Source organism: Cladophialophora bantiana, assembly GCF_000835475.1.
Source record: "Cladophialophora bantiana CBS 173.52 unplaced genomic scaffold supercont1.2, whole genome shotgun sequence".
Taxonomy (NCBI): domain Eukaryota; kingdom Fungi; phylum Ascomycota; class Eurotiomycetes; order Chaetothyriales; family Herpotrichiellaceae; genus Cladophialophora; species Cladophialophora bantiana.
The window spans coordinates 779,964-797,540 of NW_015971576.1; the positions used below are offsets into that span (position 1 = coordinate 779,964).

At 52.7% G+C, this 17,577-nt stretch overlaps 7 protein-coding genes across 7 annotated transcripts; 3 read left to right on the plus strand and 4 right to left on the minus strand.

The window, feature by feature from the left end:
- Positions 1-655: 655 nt before the first annotated feature.
- On the minus strand, positions 656-2,505 carry Z519_01286 (uncharacterized protein; the record flags this gene model as incomplete). Its single annotated transcript, XM_016759043.1, has 3 exons — positions 656-1,490; positions 1,543-2,029; positions 2,160-2,505. 3 exons carry the CDS (start codon positions 2,503-2,505, stop codon positions 656-658), a joined length of 1,668 nt encoding a protein of 555 aa, XP_016624371.1.
- A 530-nt stretch (positions 2,506-3,035) lies between these two features.
- Z519_01287 (uncharacterized protein) lies at positions 3,036-4,879 on the plus strand (the record flags this gene model as incomplete). The annotated part of the gene is made up of 2 exons (XM_016759044.1): positions 3,036-3,094; positions 3,142-4,879. The coding sequence occupies 2 exons, from the start codon at positions 3,036-3,038 to the stop codon at positions 4,877-4,879; spliced, it is 1,797 nt and encodes a 598-aa protein (XP_016624372.1).
- A 506-nt stretch (positions 4,880-5,385) lies between these two features.
- Z519_01288 (uncharacterized protein) lies at positions 5,386-6,813 on the plus strand (the record flags this gene model as incomplete). The annotated part of the gene is made up of 1 exon (XM_016759045.1): positions 5,386-6,813. The coding sequence occupies one exon, from the start codon at positions 5,386-5,388 to the stop codon at positions 6,811-6,813; it is 1,428 nt and encodes a 475-aa protein (XP_016624373.1).
- Positions 6,814-7,195: 382 nt separating this feature from the next.
- Z519_01289 (uncharacterized protein) lies at positions 7,196-9,174 on the minus strand (the record flags this gene model as incomplete). The annotated part of the gene is made up of 2 exons (XM_016759046.1): positions 7,196-8,775; positions 8,838-9,174. 2 exons carry the CDS (start codon positions 9,172-9,174, stop codon positions 7,196-7,198), a joined length of 1,917 nt encoding a protein of 638 aa, XP_016624374.1.
- Positions 9,175-9,748: 574 nt separating this feature from the next.
- Positions 9,749-10,746, minus strand: Z519_01290 (uncharacterized protein; the record flags this gene model as incomplete). Its single annotated transcript, XM_016759047.1, has 2 exons — positions 9,749-10,142; positions 10,274-10,746. The coding sequence occupies 2 exons, from the start codon at positions 10,744-10,746 to the stop codon at positions 9,749-9,751; spliced, it is 867 nt and encodes a 288-aa protein (XP_016624375.1).
- A 651-nt stretch (positions 10,747-11,397) lies between these two features.
- Z519_01291 (histone H3) lies at positions 11,398-11,929 on the minus strand (the record flags this gene model as incomplete). The annotated part of the gene is made up of 3 exons (XM_016759048.1): positions 11,398-11,617; positions 11,677-11,830; positions 11,893-11,929. The coding sequence occupies 3 exons, from the start codon at positions 11,927-11,929 to the stop codon at positions 11,398-11,400; spliced, it is 411 nt and encodes a 136-aa protein (XP_016624376.1).
- Positions 11,930-12,779: 850 nt separating this feature from the next.
- Z519_01292 (histone H4) lies at positions 12,780-13,203 on the plus strand (the record flags this gene model as incomplete). The annotated part of the gene is made up of 3 exons (XM_016759049.1): positions 12,780-13,006; positions 13,068-13,138; positions 13,190-13,203. The coding sequence occupies 3 exons, from the start codon at positions 12,780-12,782 to the stop codon at positions 13,201-13,203; spliced, it is 312 nt and encodes a 103-aa protein (XP_016624377.1).
- Between the last annotated feature and the right edge of the window lie 4,374 nt (positions 13,204-17,577).

Here is a 17,577-nt window from a genome sequence, read left to right on the forward strand (position 1 = left end):
GAATGTCAAGCCCAACGACGCACCAAGAAATCCCCCTACCCCTACAAGTAGTTATCTGTTGCCCCAGCCTTGCCCAGCCTTGCCCAGCTTAACCAGCTAGTTTCGATATGTCTCCGCCCGCATGTGCGCACTTCCACGCGTAGAAGCGGACGACCGCCTGATCAGACCCAGTTAATTAAGCTCTTCGAGTACACCTCATTCAAGTATTCCGCACATGTCCTGATATCATCCATGTCAACCGAGTATTTAGTTCGTTGAGCGTGTAGCAATCACAAGACCCCACGAAAAGCGACAACGAATCGATTGAGGGAGAGTTCTTCTCTGCCCTCCCCTCCCGGAACCTCTCCCTCCAGCGTCGACACAACCGGTGCAACCGATGTCTTCAGAGATAACTGACTGTTACCTTCCTTTGCTCCGACCAAGAGTGGGATGAATATGGCCGACCTGAAAAATGAGACCAAGGAAGCCCCCAGCGACGCCGCGAGATGAACCACAGGCTAAATGGTGGCACTGGATAGAGTCGACCTTTGAAAGATAACTCTGGAACCCCACCATCGACCCTCCGTCATTGCTCTTCAGCTACTCCGGCATCCGCGAACGGGCGCCGAAACTAGCCGGCCCTTATCGCAGAACGTGAAGGATATCATGCAATGGCCTAACAAAACGCGCACTGCTTATCCAGAATCAGCGAAGCCGTCACGTCTTCCCAGATCTCCGCGCAAGGTGCTTCGCATTCACTTTCAAGCCAGAGAAATCTGGCCAGTCTCTCTTCCACGGTCATCCGCAAGGATTCCCTATAGTCGACTTCTCGACCTGCCACTTCGGCGCGCACATGTTGAACTAAGAAGTCGACAAACCAGTCATAAAGGATTGTGCTTCTTACGGACCAAGCCGTCATTATGGCGACCCAAAGGAAAAACGAATGATAGATTGAGTCCTGGTGCAGATTCAATTCGGTGGTTGCACATTGCAGACATCGTTTGATGCGCCGGGCATAGGGTATGGTCACATCTATGTTGTCGTGCAGGTTCGGCAGAAGCACCGTAATCTGGAAGATAAAGGCACACAGCCGACAGATTTCATACAGTGCAAGTGCTCGATGCGTTTTCAAAATAGTTGGGGTATCAACGTAGGCCAAACTTGATGAGAACAGTTCCTCCGATAGGTCGGGTAAGGTCAATAGCTCGTGTTGATTCAAGTTTCGCGCGAAGATGATCATCTTGATGGGGGGAGCTTCACCATCGCGCCGCTGATAGCTGTCGAAAGCAACGATCAGATCGCGAATGATGTTCAGGACGTTAAGCAATTCGATAGCTGTAGGCAGGCCCAAGTCTGTCAAGAAGTAGAACCCAGTAGTTAGGTTGGGGCATCTCTGAAATGCTGGGCTTCCGGGTTGGCTTGTGAGCCAGGTGCCGACAACTGGCGAGGATGGCATAAATAGAGGAAACGATGGTTTTGTTTGAAACATGATGGACGTATGGATATCGAAGCTGCAGTCACTGTCAATGAATGGCACCTTGACTTCTCCAATCGTATGCTTACGAAGCAAGCGCAAAGGCAAGGCCAGGAAGGCGGATCGTATGCAGTCCACCTTTCATCTTGACGATTTCGATCACGGCCTTCATGTGTTGCCACTCATATTCCATGCTAGCGTAGAACTGGCCGTCTTGCTCGGCTGACATTGTCCTTCTCTCACGCTTCTCTACAGCGCTGACATTCTCTCCATGTCCGACAATGGCCAGTAAAGCCATAGCAAAGATGACTTCATCGGCCAAGGCTGTCGCCTGAGACTGCAGGGCCGTTCTGAGCGACTTGATCGCTTCCACTTTGCTTGTCAAGCGTAACACCGCGCTCTTTGAATTGTCGACGGTTGGAGACTGGTGAAAAGCTTTGTGAGCAGCACCGGAGTAGACGAGGGTATGGAAACACAACGGAGAGCGGATCGCAGTGTCCATGACCGACTTCTTCACCATGAGCAGAGATTCGGGCCTGTCATCTGCGGCAAAGAGAGACCACTGGCACGAGATGGCTGAGAATGACAGTTAGATTCCTTTTGACCGTGGTACCAAAAAATGGGCTGGAATGGACTCAATATCTTATTGGGCGTAAGCAGTGATAATAGAAATGTCCACGGAAATTTGAAAAAAGAATAGACTGACCATGATCAAGCATTTCATGAACCATCAAAGGCTGATCCGGGGTACAATAGGCGTTGAATGGGTCAACCCTGCCCGCCCCTAGAACGGTGCTTGGCTCAGGAATCGGTCTTCCGGACCTGACACGGCCATCGCTGCTCGATTCAAGGGATGATTTCGAGTCGGCCTTCGCGGCTGGATCCTTGCCTCTACCTGCAGACAACTGTCGGGCGCGGAGGGCAGACTTTCTGATGGACTTTGCCTTGCTATGATAGGCCCTAGCGGCATGCTGTTGTGGGGATTCCTCTGCTGTCTCGTCGACGTCGTGAGAATCTTTCGATGGATTATACGGTAGGAAAAGGAGGCGCATATTGTTCTCAGGCTGAAGAAGTTTGAATGTGCCTCAGATCCTGCTCGTCTGGTACATATCAAGCTGACAAGGCATGACACTTTCTGGAGGACACGAAACTGACGGCAATTGAAGCTTCAAAGCACCACTACTACTACCGTTGTCCCTGGATCTGATTATCCGAGCCTAGAGCCGGCGGAAAATGGTGGGTGTCAGTCGGCGTTGTAGAAGGGATTCCACACATATGTTTCCGCGCACTCAAAACTCCGATCAAGTCGCTCACGGGTTCGAGCCGCCGCCATGAGGTCTGGGCGTCTGAGCATCTCGGCAAGACAGATTCCTGGGCTCAAATACATGTGAATGGGCAGCATCCAAAACGTGGCTGGCTGAGAGAACTGGCAACATCCTAAATGGGACTAACCCAGACTCGCACGCGCTATTCCAAAAATAGAATGTATCTTGGCATATATTATCTTGGCATATCTGTCCCCTGCCCTCACAACTACTTTTGGTCACAGGACACTGCAACCCAAAAGCCAATTCATAGAAAGATGGGCCCAAGCTTGGAGGGTCTCAACAGGCGACCAGATCTTTTTGGGTCTTCCAAAGGGTGAGGAAGCAATGGTTCTGCTTGGATCCAGCACTGACGCGGCGAAGAGCTAAGGGTCAGCGAACTCCTCGGCCAGGACCTACCAAGTTCTTCCTGCCTCTGAACGTCGCCTTCTATGTGTGCTTTGCGTCACACCTCCTAGCAGCGCTGTATGCTCCAATACAGGACTGCGACGAGACCTTCAACTACTGGGAACCACTTCATTACCTTAACCATGGTTACGGCCTCCAGACTTGGGAGTACTCTCCGGAATTCAGCATTCGGAGCTGGGCATATATTGGCCTACACGCCCTCCCACCCAAAATTGCGGGCCTCTTTGGCAGGTCGAAGATGTTTGAGTTTTATGCCTTGCGTATCGTGCTGGCATTTACCTGCGCCGCGACTGAGGTCCGTCTTTATTCGGCCATATCTCGAGTCGTCAATCCGAGAGTCGGAGTGATATACCTCATGATTGTTGCCTTCACTCCGGGGTTTTTCTACGCCTCTTCTGCATTTCTGCCATCCAGCTTTGCCATGTACACGGCTGCTTTGGGACTGACATCTTTCATGGATTGGCACGGAAGATCAAAAACTGCCACAGGCATCATGTGGTTTGGAGTTGGTGCTCTGCTCGGATGGCCGTTCTCAGGGGCACTAATTGTTCCATTCGTTGTCGAGGAATGGCTCATGGCCGTGGTAGGACAAACAGACCTTTTTGAGACCTTTTTGCAGTACCTGTACGGTGGCGTGCGCTGCTTAATTGTTCTTGTTCTTCAGATCTGCGTCGACACTTTCTTTTACCACAAGATCGCGGTGGTGCCTTGGCGTATCGTCGCCTACAATGTCTTCAGCGGCAAAGATCGTGGTCCTAATATATTTGGGACAGAGCCATGGAACTACTACCTGAGGAATTTGCTGCTCAACTTCAATATGTGGTTTATCCTTGCAGGGATTTCAGGACCGCTCGTCCTGTTCCAGTCTATCATCCTGCGCCAGTATCCCACCAAACAAACACTTCTCAGGACTCTTACCTTCCTCTCTCCGTTCTATCTATGGCTGGCCATTTTCACTGTCCAACCCCACAAGGAGGAGCGATTCATGTTCCCTGCTTACCCTTTCCTGGCCTTGAATGCAGCGATAGCATTTCACTCCCTCCTGACATGGATCGGTTCGACCAATTCGTTCGTCTTTGGAAAAGTCCCGGCACAATTAAAACTGGCCGCTATTTTACCCATTGCACTCTTAGCCATCAATGTTGGGCTGCTACGTATCGTTGGTACGGTGACCGCGTACAGAGCTCCATTGCAGATATACGACACGCTCAACGCATCAAATCTGACGCAAGTTGACAATATAGTCTGCTTCGGAAAGGACTGGTACCGGTTCCCATCCTCGCACTTTCTCCCACACAACATCCACGCGAAATTCATCAAGAGCGAGTTCGATGGGCTCTTGCCCGGCGAGTTTCACGAGGGCAAGACTGGGTTTGGGCTCTTTCCGGGAACCTGGTTAATACCGCCGGGGATGAACGATCGGAACGAAGAAGATCCTGGAAAATATGTTGATGTCCAGCACTGCACGTTCTTGGTCGACTCCTACATGCCCGGCATGGAGGCCACTGGGCACGAACCACTTTATATCCTGGACAAGGACCATTGGGATAAGATCTCCTGCGCCCCATTCTTGGATGCTTCGAGAACTGGAACCCTTGCTAGGACGATTTGGATTCCTGATCTACCATTCGTGCCTCCCAGATATCGTCGACATTGGGGTGAACATTGCCTGCTGCGCCAAAGGAAGGTGTAATGAACAAGAGACTTCGTTCAAGAGCGCCGGCAGTTTTCGAAACTGGACCGTATATAGCTGGGAGAATCCAGTCCGGGTAACCCCACGCCCATGTCCGATACCTGGAAGCAGCTATGTCGCGGTGGCTTGCCCCATTCCACGCACTGCCCTGGGGGGAAAATGCGCCATCCCCGAAAAGGCATTTTTGTCCAGCCCAGAAAAGGCGGGCTGATTGGACAAGACCAACCACAGACTTGAGACCAAAGTCGATGATAAGAATCCGAGTGGGCGGCAAGGCGCCCATGCGATAACAGAATCGCACGTTTGGAGATCTGGCGCTGTCCGGAGCCGTGGCCTGGAGAGCTTCTTGTGGCCTCTCGACGGATCAGCACGTCGAATGCAGACATTGATTCCATTTCTCTAAAAGTTCATATACCTTTCGGGCGTTTGGGTTCTGTTTCTCTTTGCTCCCCTTGTTTCTCCATACAGGGTGCCATAGTGTAGGCCGTCTTCTTCCCATCGCCACCATGGACTCGCAATCCCTCAGACAGAGATTCTCGGACCTTGTTGCTCGGTCACAACCATACATTGAGCAAGCAAATGCCCGTGTACAACCCTACGTTAAACAAGCCAACGACCATCTTCAGAAATCTAAACACCATTGCTCTTCGATTCTAAAGTCAGCTCAGTTGGACCTACAGAGATTGTCACAAAGGCCCCATTTCAAAGAAGTCCTCTATGGCCTGACCCTGTTTGTCTTTCTCGCCTTTGCTATCGGCCGGTACATCTCCTACCGGCGCGCACGCTACCTCGCCAGCCCGTCTCGCCCATCAACACCGCCGACACCTCTACTCGAAAAGGCCAATTATAGCAAAGGCACCAATGCAGCTCAGGCCCGCAAACCAGGTACATGGATCCCGTCCGACTTCCAACGTCCCAAACCACCCGCATACGAAAACTGGTCCATCGAGCACACCAAACCTCTCCCTTACCGCCCGTTCCGCTACGGGCCCAAGTACTTCGTCACCATGGGCCTCCGTAACGTGAAGTGGGACGACTGGATCGAACTGGACAACCACTTCCCGCGGTTCCACGGTGACAAGACCCGGCGGATTCTGGAGCGCGGGCACAAATGTTGCAAGACGGCGCCCGAAGCATATCCCGCGGCGTTAGAACTGCTCGAAGAATTCCGCTCGTATTTGCCAGACCGGTACCCGACTCTGTACCAGCGCACGGAAAAGGGGATCAAGAACCTGTGGTCGGGCGAGGAGCTCGACACAACGTCGCGGCCGCTGCCAGAAGACCCGATGCAGACGGCGGCGCGGATGGTGCAGGACGACCTGGCGATCATGATCGAGGGGGCAGACGGACAATACTACCTGCTCGCGGGGGCGATCCTGCTACCGGGCTTCTGGCGGTTGGAGGACAAGTACGGGATGCCCCTGTCACAGATCCACACGAGCGGCGACGTGCCGCAGTTCAAGGAGAAGCTGGAGAAGGGGATGATGAACTTTTTCCGTCGCCTCAAGCCCGAGGAGCTGGTGGCGCGCAACAACTACTTCTTGCAAGTTGACGACGATTTGGCATGGTCATACTCGATTGGCAGCGAGGACAACCCAAACATCAGCTGGAACACGGCCGAGAAGGACCGCGCCATCGAGCACCACTTCTTCCGCTCCGAGCGCCAGACCTTGCGGCGGCTGCCCCGCTCCGGCGGCGTAGTGTTTACCATCCGCACGTACTTCCACCCCGTCACCGAGATCGTCGCCGAGGATTACGTGCCCGGCCGCCTGGCCAGCGCCATCCGCAGCTGGGGCGACGACGTGTCCCGCTACAAGGGCAAGGAAAAGTACGGGGCCGTCCTGCTCGAGTATCTCGACAAGAAGCACCAGGAGCAGTTGGACAGAGGGCTAAAGTTGGACGAGGAGGACGAGAGGAGGAGTTATCCCTGGTGATGGGACATGACAAGCTAAGACGCTATTCTCGGTTGTATACGAAGTATATACATGTATGTATCTCTCGAGCGGTGGCTCCTACTTGCTTATAAAAAGAATCACGCCAACTTGAATGCCATCAAAAAATATTTATCGGATATAGGAAGTCTGGTCCTGTTTGGGCATCTGGACAACTATAAACCGGCTTTGCCAGAGTCTCAGCAGTATGTGGATAATATAGCCTCTGCTCAAGATTTTATTCTCTCGTTGATTTTGCTCATCCCATGAGGAATGAGATCCTGTCGAGCGAGCTTTGGGAGATGTACTCAACAACATCCACCGCTGACATATATTACGCGTCATCACGATATACTCGGTATTCTCGCGTTACTGTCATTGCCAATCAGACCCGGCTTCGCCTGCCGCCCACTCGTTCCTCGTCTACGTCTCCCTGGTCCTCAAGCTCCTCCTTCAGCCTCCTCCGCTCCCTCACTTCGCGTACCATGTCCTCGTCTCTCTCTTTGATCCACGCGCACTCGTCGCGGAACTCACAGATGCGACACTTCCACGCGTCAGTGACCTCCACGCCGCGCGGTTCCCGCTCGCCCTTCCAGAATGCTAAAGAGGAGTAGAGGGAGGACGTGAAGAACGAGGGGTTGAAGAGGACGGATTTGCTTCCGAGGTTCTGCGACTGAGCTTCTGCGGAGCCATTTGAGTTGCTGAAATGCTTGTAGTTGCTGGAGATGTAACGTGCTGTGAGGATAGGAGAGAGGCGTGTTGGTTGTGAGGGCGGCGTAGGCAGGGCAGAGAGAGTGGAGGGGGGTGAAATATTAGGATCTTGGTTCCGGTCGAAGGAATTGATTGTATGCGGAGTCGACGCTGACGTTGAACTTGAAGGGATGATGAAGGTCAATCGAAACTGCTCCATCATGAAATCCCACAGACTGGCCAGGGTGTTGTGCTGAAGGAGAACATCCATCGAATCCTGCGTCGACGGCGGCAGATCCTGCCTGACATCGTCACTTTGTTGTGATGATTCAAACACGTCCTGATTCAACCCTCCAATCTGCGCGATGAACGTGTCCGAGAATGTCTCGTGGACATCAAACTTATACCTCTCCGCAAGCTGGGAGAGGGAGAATTTTCCCAAAGCCATATTTTCCAGCATGTGGTGGTAGAGATGGAGTTGGACCAAGGTAGGACGAATGGCCGAACCTGTCGGTAGAGTGGGAGTGCCTCGTGTCTTCACATCGGTGATGTAGATTCGCCTCACATCCTCTTTCCCTGACTTCCTCGTCCTCCACGCGGGAGGCTTGCTACTGGCCTCTTTGTCAATGTCGCCATTGCCACCCTTCAGAGCCTGCGACAGCGACTGGCCCTGGTCTCGAGTTTCGTTCGTCACCAGGTAGTCCCTAATGCTGGCCTGATATTCTGGTAGTGGAGGCTCGACGTCCTTGTGCTCCAGCAGATTCCGACTCATTTCCTCAAGCTTGGGGTCAGGACACTCGTAGCTCAACTCATCAATGACCCCGTTTACCAGCTCTCCACCAATTGATCCCCAAATCTCTAACTCTCTCGTCTTGCCCGTCCGTCTGAGCGTTTTCAGTCCCTGGATGATATTCCAGATTCGAAGTCCCCAACTATCTTCTCTCTTGATGATCTCTACGGGAACAGTGACGTGTATTTCGTCTTCCAATGCCTGGTGGACCGCACTGCCTTGTTTCATTGCGGGTGTCCTCCTTTTCCGGCCATGTTTGGTCAAGACGTAGTAATATTGTAATTCGCACCATGCGGGGGAGATGAGATCGGTGACAGAGAGGGCTTTCATGGGAGGTTTACGAAACCGTTCCAGGGGAGATCGAGTGTCAGGTTCGAGGAGTTGCTGCTCCTGCTGAGCATCCTGTTTGGTCTGCGCGGTTCGTGGAGATTTCTCTCGTGCCGGCCTTACATCTTCTTCATTTCCAGATACTCGTTTCTGCTCGGCTGGGCGCTGGTCAGCTTGTCAGCGAGACAAAGCATTGGGAATGGCGTTGTACAGAACTTACGCCTTTGCTCACAAATGTTCTGGAGGAAATGGGCCTGAACAGACCGTTTCTCGAGCTCCCACTGACGCGTTGCCTCGAGACCAAATACCTTAGGCAGACGAACGCCTCGAGGTTCTTCATAGTCCTCGATGTCTGTTACAACCAGGGGCGCGTTTATCTGTTCCTGCCCCGATTTGCCCGCGGCCTCAAGGAGGAGCTGGTCAATTATCTCGAGAGCTTCAGGGTCTTCCCCAAAGTCACTGTACTCGTCCGTGTCCTCATCTTCCGGCGGCTTTGTCACGGTCAGAGTGTTCAACACTTCAAATTGCATCAATACATTGTGGTCTTGGGTCGACATTGTCGGGGGTGGATGATGGGCTGCTAGTGGTTTTGTGGCTGTCATGATTCATGAGCGTCCGCAACGACTTTGGAGAATATGAACGCAAAGGAGAACAATTGACCCGTCCATCTCCACGTTCAATCGTGACATATATATGTACTTCGACATGCTGCTTGTTTATTTCAATTCCTTCAGGCAGACTCGCATTGAAGGCACTTCTGCCTGCTCTGAGGCGCGCTTTCGCGCTTGCTCCTGACGCGTCGTGGGGTCTGGACAACCCGCCCAGAGGATGTATGAGGTCCAATCGATGGGATATTGCTCTGATTTTGCTCTATGTTCTATAATCTAACCCCGACATTGCTGCCTAGATGCTGTCTATGATAGGACCTGTTTACCAAAGGCCTTTTCGCCCGTGCTTTCACCACTAAATGCGTCCATGCCATAGACACCAGAGCGACAGAACGAGATTCGTAAACTAGGGCTGCCAACCCTGCCCTAGGTCGAGAAGATCTCTTCTCCCCGACGGATTTCTCTCCCAAGTCGGCCTGAGTCACTCTAGGCATAGACCCGTTAGACCGTCCTTGAAGCAGCTTTACTTCGCCACAATGCTCTCCGGCAGCACAGGGTGATTCAAAGTATCGATCTGCGCCTCGATCTTCTCTTCCTTGCGGTTGAGGAAACTTAAATAGCACTGCCACGCGACGGCAAAGATGCCCGAAAACATGAACCGGTATTGGGGCGGAACAAAGGCAAAAGAGAAGGCAGTCACCGCAGGCCATAATTTCAGAGAATTGAGCATGCTGACCGGCACCGCAGCTTGAATGCGCATGATGATGCCCGACGCGTGCTCGCCGGTCAGTAGGGCCTGCATGCCAAAAAAGTATGTGTTGAAGACGGGAGTGAAGACAACTTGGTTGACAGCAACCTTTGTTGCGATGGAGGCGAGTTTCGAGGGATAATTGAAGCTCTGGCCCAGGAAGAGGAACCTGCATGTCTTTGACGTTAGCTCACGTCTTCTGTGCTCCATCTCCTTCCATGCTTTCCCGACGTTCCTCTGTCAGATCGGGTGACCATATGTTTGCCCGTCAGATTTGGATTTCGGATTTGGATTTCATACCATTTGTAGCCCGGTATCGCCGCAATGGCTCCAATTGTCAACATCCTCAGTGTTCGCCATGGATTGTACAGTTCCCCTCCAATATCCTGTGCCAGTAGATCACCGCATAGGTAGGTCGTCAAGGTTGTGCATAGTTGCACGGTATATGGCCTCTTCAACTGTGTGCGATGAAACCATTGAAAGAACGAAGACACGGGCCCCAGACGATGATACCACAGCTGGATGGGGATGTCGACGGCTTCGACGGGCTTCGCAGTCTCGCCGACGGGCACTTCATTGAGCGAATGTGGAGGGAGTTTGGTTTGCGACGGCGACGGCGAACTCGTTGTGTCCTTCATGCGACTTGAACTGGGCGAGTTGGAGGAGTTCCTCTGGGCATGAGGGTTCAGTCGGGCTCGCAGGCCTGGCACTCGTGCCCGAAACCACGGCGATCTGGCACTGAACTTGAGCGCCGCCCGATGCAAAGAGTGCATTATTGACTGAATGCCATGGTGATAGAATGTCATCTCATAACACAGTTAACCATCAGCGACTCATTCCTATATCGGAGGAGAATTTGCCGTAGCCAGTCGCAGCCGGATCCACTGGGTTGCGCGCCCCGATGACGCCGTCTGCAGCCCCCAAATGCGAATCATCTTAGGCGCCGCGCCCCTGGATCACCAGCTGCTGACACCCCAGAGAGCCTGAATCTATTGCCCCAGAAACTGTGCCCGTCGCGTCGAAGCACAAGCACTGGTGTGGCATCTTGGGGAGTTTTCAGTTTTCCCTTCAGAGGAATTACGGGTCGGGTCAGAAGAAACACGTGCTTGAACGTTTTAACCTGAATCGCATTCAGATTCTACCTGGTTGATGCAGCGCATTCTGCTGTGTCCACGTCATAGTCATGCTGACTGGTATGATGCTGCGTGATGTACATGCACGAGCAGGAGCAGAAGACGCCAGAAGCCCCCCGTTACCACCCGTGATCAATGTTGTGTGAAAAAGCAATACAAGCCCCTATGAATTCATTCCGTTTCGCCTTGTGTCAACTCGTGAAAACCCCCCATACTCAAATCATGACCATGAAACTTTCCCAACCTGCCATTTGACTGTTGATCGAGAAGTTGCAAATTTCAACTTGTCGTCTAAGATCGTTCACCACGGAGACGACGGGCAAGCTGGATGTCCTTGGACTGGATGGTGACACGCTTGGCGTGGATTGCGCACAGATTGGTGTCCTCAAAGAGAGAGACGAGGTATGCCTCAACGGACTCTTGAAGAGCGCCGATGGCGGATGACTGGAATCGAAGGTCGGACTTGAAGTCTTGAGCGATTTCACGAACAAGACGCTGGAAGGGAAGCTTGCTGTTCAGATTGTTAGCTGCTGTACTTTGGGCAACTGCGTTGACGTTGCTGCGACATACCGGATGAGCAATTCAGTGGACTTCTGGTAGCGACGAATCTCACGGAGAGCGACGGTACCAGGCTTATATCTGTGGGGCTTCTTGACACCTCCAGTACTTGGGGCAGACTTGCGAGCGGCCTTGGAGGCGAGCTGCTTTCTTGGGGCCTTGCCACCTAGAAGACATGGGTCAGCGACGGGGTTCTGAGACGCCAGTGAGGCAGCAGCAAGGTCTTACCAGTGGACTTGCGAGCAGTTTGCTTGGTACGAGCCATGGCGATGGATTATCCGATGAAAGATTGAAGGTTGTGTCAAGTGGTTGATGAAGGTCAGGCTGGGTGGAAGACTGGAGATGGAGATGATGAGTGAGGCTGGATGGGGAAGAAAAGCTAAGCGGACAAAGTGGGTGGGAGCGAGGTATTTGTAGGAAGAAAGGGCTGAAAGGCAGGCGCTTGGCGTGATCTGATGTGCGGTTGCGGGATGATTTGAGCAGTGACAACAGAGTTGGTGGCCCAGGCTGCAGCGGCAAAGAATGGCATAACGAAAAGTGATCAGATCAGGGCTGCCAAAAACCCCCATGATTCAGCAGCCATTCTGCCCCATTTTTGCTGGTGATTCAGAACTCTGCGAACTCGGCCAAAATCAGAAATTGGCTTTGATCCCGCTGCTTGGCGTACCACCTCAAAGATCTGGCACGCTGCCCTGCACCTCTGCCCACCTCCGCCATCACGCCCAACACTCCGTAATAATTGGTAAATTCATGGTCAACTTGACCACTCAGTCTCATTCGGTCGCTATTCCAAAAGATCAAGCAATTCATGCTGGTGTGGTTGAGAGATCAGTCAATCAACGTGGCGGCGAGGGAGTTCGCAGGTGAGCCCAGTTCTCGGATCTGAATTCTGATTGGCTGTGATCCGAGCTGCGTCGGGTTGATCTCGCGGGCGCTCAACAGGCTCTGCCGCGGTGCATAAGTCTCTCCCCACCTGCCGCCTTTCCAACCATCGTCTCCTCTCCATCTATCCATCCATCCATCCATCCAATTCATTCAATACTCATACTCGACAACAACACTTCAACCGCCACCCATTCTTCGACACCCTCAATTACTTCAACCCTTCAATCAACATGACTGGACGCGGAAAAGGCGGCAAGGGCCTCGGCAAGGGTGGTGCCAAACGCCACCGAAAGATTCTCCGTGACAACATTCAGGGTATCACCAAGCCCGCTATTCGACGTCTCGCCCGTCGTGGTGGTGTCAAGCGTATTTCTGCTATGATCTACGAAGAGACCCGTGGTGTCCTCAAGACCTTCCTGGAAGGCGTCATCCGTGATGCCGTTACATACACTGAACAGTGAGTCGTGCTCATCTACGAGCATTCGAACTTTGCGCATCAGATACTAACATCTCGTCAGCGCCAAGCGAAAGACTGTCACCTCACTGGATGTTGTCTATGCTCTCAAGAGACAAGGCCGCACTCTCTACGGTTCGACTCACTTCTGTCCTTCAATTCTAATTCATTGCTAACAGTTTCCAGGCTTTGGCGGTTAAACACTTCGCCAGTCATACTCTACCTGTTACGACTTTGCCTTGGGTCTTTTCGTGCCTGCTCCTGGTACATGGCGCGCTTACCCAATCCTTTTTTGCTTTGAGTTTCGGAGTGGTCGGGCATTCACATGGGTTTTGATCAATGGGGTTGTGTAAGGGTCATGGTTACGATGGGATGGCAAATCAATCAGTGGTGCCTTCAGTGCAATGATGTATACGGGCACAATATGAGCAGCCTGCTTCGGCGTTGACAGATGGGCTGAGCCGCAACATAAGCATCGGCGTCCAGACATGAAATAAACAATTCAAAGTATTGTGCTCTGTGCTTGTCTCCCGGCGTGTATGTTACTGGTTGCTCGGTGATCCGTAGGTCTGCCATCTCATGAGAGTCTGACCGCCGCGACTTGAATGGCTTGGTGCACTCGAAGGTAACCACAGCTAGTGACTTCAAGGTGTGGGCGATTCAGGGTTGAGTCCTGCACAGTACATTAATCCTTCGATCCTTCAATCTATAACCACCCTCGTCTGGTCACGCACGGGAAGGGTCACGAGAGGCCCATCGAAGAACCCATCTTGACATCTACATCTAAATCAGTCATGGCCCTCAGAACCACGCAATGAGTTGTCAGGCCTTCGTATTCTACGCGAAATTGACTGTGGGAGCGGGAGAATTGATCGTCTCGTGGTCGCGAGGCCAGCTAGTAGCGCTCGAGGACCGCATGAGTCGGGCCAAAGGAATGTGCATGAGTTCTGGTGAGCCACCCTCTCTCTCTTCGAACCTCAGCTTCTTCTTTTGCCACGGTCATTGATGGGAGCATGTGTGGAGGCTTGTCTGTGTGTAGCCCACGGAGTCTGGACAATCTGGTCTCCTCGCGAAGATCGACCATGTAAACAACGCAACCGCAGGCACATAGTGTCTGGAGCCCCATAAGCTTCACTGCTCCACACACGCGACCCCGTTCCATCGAGTGCGCGAGACAGGGAGTCTTTCTGATGCGACACGGTGAGATCTCTTTATCTTCTAGAAATAAACACAGTTTCAACGACATCCGGACGTCAATCTTCTAGCTATATGGGTCAAGGAAGGGCAAGGAAGGGGTGTTGAGAAAAGTCGACCCTGATTAGTTGCCACATGGGGTAACCGCACACCAAGGCTACCACAAATTCACATGACGCTTTCCGGGTTAGACTCGCCTTTACTCCCCGCGGCCCTTGCCATGTGGTGTAGTATGACATCTGTAGAAGGGCATTTACAGAGTGCTCGATTGCGTGTATGCATGGTCGATGTGTGGTTTGAGGGGATCCGTAGCCTGGTTGCTTCCTTGGTGGAGCAGGTGTGGCTTTTTTTATTTTTGCGAAAATACAAGAATAAATTAACCTCGACAATCCTCTCTGTATACCCCAACCACGAACACATACAACCCTCTAAACACACCATTCACTTGTCCCTTGAGAGAACAATCATCAACCACGTGTATCCACCTACCTATTCCATACCCAAAGTGCGTCATAGAGAGGTGATCCCGGAGATAGACATGATCAAAACCAACCGTTAGCGGACGCACAGAACTAGAACAGGCCTATCGTGTATGTCCTAGCCTTGCCACTGTTTTCACCCCGGCCGGTACGGCGTATTCCAAAGCTCTTTTCAGAGGAGCCTGAATACCTGCCCGGGAATATGGAATGTGTACCAACTTTATCCACTCGAAGATGGTTGGAGAACGTTGGATTTTGTCTCGTTGGTTCACGACGCCCGTCCACCATGCACGTACACCTTTTTTTTTTTTAAACAGGCATGCACCCTTTGTATACCCCGTCTATGGACTCCAGGCATCCCACGGCCTGCATGAGGCCCCCGAGACTATCGTCGATAGCGGGGGGGAGCCGGGCAGCTCGTGAGGCCAAGCTCTCTCAATCCATTGATGATGATGATGATGCGCAATAGTGATACGCACGGCGAGCTATCTAAGCCGTGAGTGATGCATGGCGCTACTCGCAGGGAAACAGCATGATCGCGGTGATTGATTCGAGACGCATCAGTCCTGAGCTGTCCATACCAAGTGCATCAACATCCTTCTCATCCTATTCTCGCCCAAGAACGTATTCTTTCAACTCGTCTCTCCTGTCATCCAGATCTTGCCGACAAGGCTTTTGGCGTGATGCACCATCTCCACGGGGGGCCGTCCGGGCGCGGCGTCAGAGAGCGACAACGCCAAGGCAGGGGTGTCGATCAGTGACATAGATCATGAAGTCGGACTGTAGCCGCCCTCGAGAGCGACTTATTCGGTCGCAGGGGACCCCGTGGCATAGGATGTTCTGCTACGAAGCGCTTCTGAGTAGGCTGCAGACCTGCTCGATCTCCGTACCGCAGCAGAAGGCTCTCATTCAAACTGCTTGGATGGTAGGCAACCAAAGGCGTGCGGGCGGTTTTTAATTTACCTTGGCGGCGAATGTCTGCAGATCACTTAGAATCTCAATCTCAACCACGGCCACTGCAACCCAGCGCGCATACAGTCGCGACCTAGCATGCGGAAGGCCATTATAGCAGAGTCTGCACTGCGCATAATGTGGTCTGAACAGTCGAGCATGTGTGGGGCCAACTCATGACCCAAAATTATCAGCCTCACCAATAAGCTGACAATTCTATGCGAGCCGGCGACAAAACTAGAAGCAGGTCAGGACTGGGGGCGAGGGCCAACAAAACGGATGCCTCGAGCTATGGACGCTCGCTGCTCCGGGACCAACACAGAGACATGTTCATGAGGGATGCCGATTTCAGCTACCGCCACCATCATGTGTCGGATATGAATACCTGGCTTCGACAGATGCGCGATATACACGAATATGCTGCGGTTGATGGGAGGAGGAGCCTTTCCCTTTCCTTTTTGAACGAGAACCCAGGGCATCGCACAGAACCGTGCGAGCTGCCGCAAACTGTGCGACAGCCAAACGCATGAGTTGGCCCTGAAGAAGGCTTAGAGGTGTGTCCTTTTCAGCTCCCACAAGCCGGGAATCACTCGAAGCAAACTTCCAGCAATGTCTCGACGACAAATGATGTGCAGAATGCAAATGTGGGAAGGCTATGCGGACAGATTATTACATATCTACAATGTCTTTGTCTAAGCCAGTAACCCGGACGCATGTACTTTCCCAAGATGGTATGCAGTGCCTAACCCATCTGAAGCGCGGAATTACTACCACTTGTGGACTTTTTTTTTTTCCGCGTTGGTATTTGGGGACCCAGATTCTCCATCGGCAATGGCATTTTGCGGGGGAGTCCGCCACCACATTGCTCAGAACCCAGCGGAGCCACACTCCCGCAGGGTATTCAGCTTTGTGTCCGCCGCCGTAAGAGACACTGTTCAGGTCGCAGCCAAGAATCTCCGCCAACAGAAGGACGTACCAAGGTTATGCGGGACCGACAACGCTGGTGTGTGGCCCCCATATCTCAGCCATTGCTTCCGCTGTGGCAACACTGTGGCGGTGCCGGCCCTGCGGTCGATCACATCTCCACGGGGCAAAGAGAGCTGATCTGAGGTCACTCGAGAGTTGCTATTCGACCATCCGGAGGTCACCAGCCACAGCAGTACTTGAGGATTGCGAATCAATCCCGGGTACCTAAACCGCCAACTCGGCATTCCATTGCCCAATGGGTTGACGGGGGCGCCGATAAGTGACACAGAGTTCCGGGTTGTTGTTGCAAAAGACGGCAATTGCAACTGATATTGTGGCTTGACCGAGGACAAATTGCACGAAACAAGTGAAGCTGTCAAGAAAAATTTCTATGGATGCTGCTCTTCAACCAAACTTCGGCAACACTATCGGGTGAAGCCCCCGGCCCAGAACGGAAAAATCGGGGGCATATGCCTGCCACAAACGGCCTAGAGGCGTCGAAATCTTGCATGCAGCTTCTTGGCCTTGCCCGACGCCAGCCGACAACTGTCCGAATGGACGGCTTAGCTCAGCCAACAGAGTTTTCGTTGCAGCCGCCAGCTGCAGCAACGGCTTCTGGACCGCTGGACCGCTGCAGGCTTTGACCCCGTCGACCCAGCCCGACTCCATCCCTAGGGTTCCAGCCTTACGAGTACCCAGCCTAGACCCAAAACAACGCAACGGCACCCCGGCACGTTCCTGCATTTAGACGAGAAAAATCGAACTTCTAGAAGGACAGCCAAGTGGAGCCCATTCAGCCGGAAGACCCCGCCGAGAGGACAGCGAGACGGCTGAGAAAAGCACAGGTGGTGTCCTGTCTTGAACAATGTCTTATCACAGCCCTCTGAAACATCGTGTTAGATGCCGACTGCGCCGTACGATACGAGCTGCAATTGCCGATCTTGGCTGAAAACCGCGAAACTCACTCTCGGCCTAGAAGAAAAT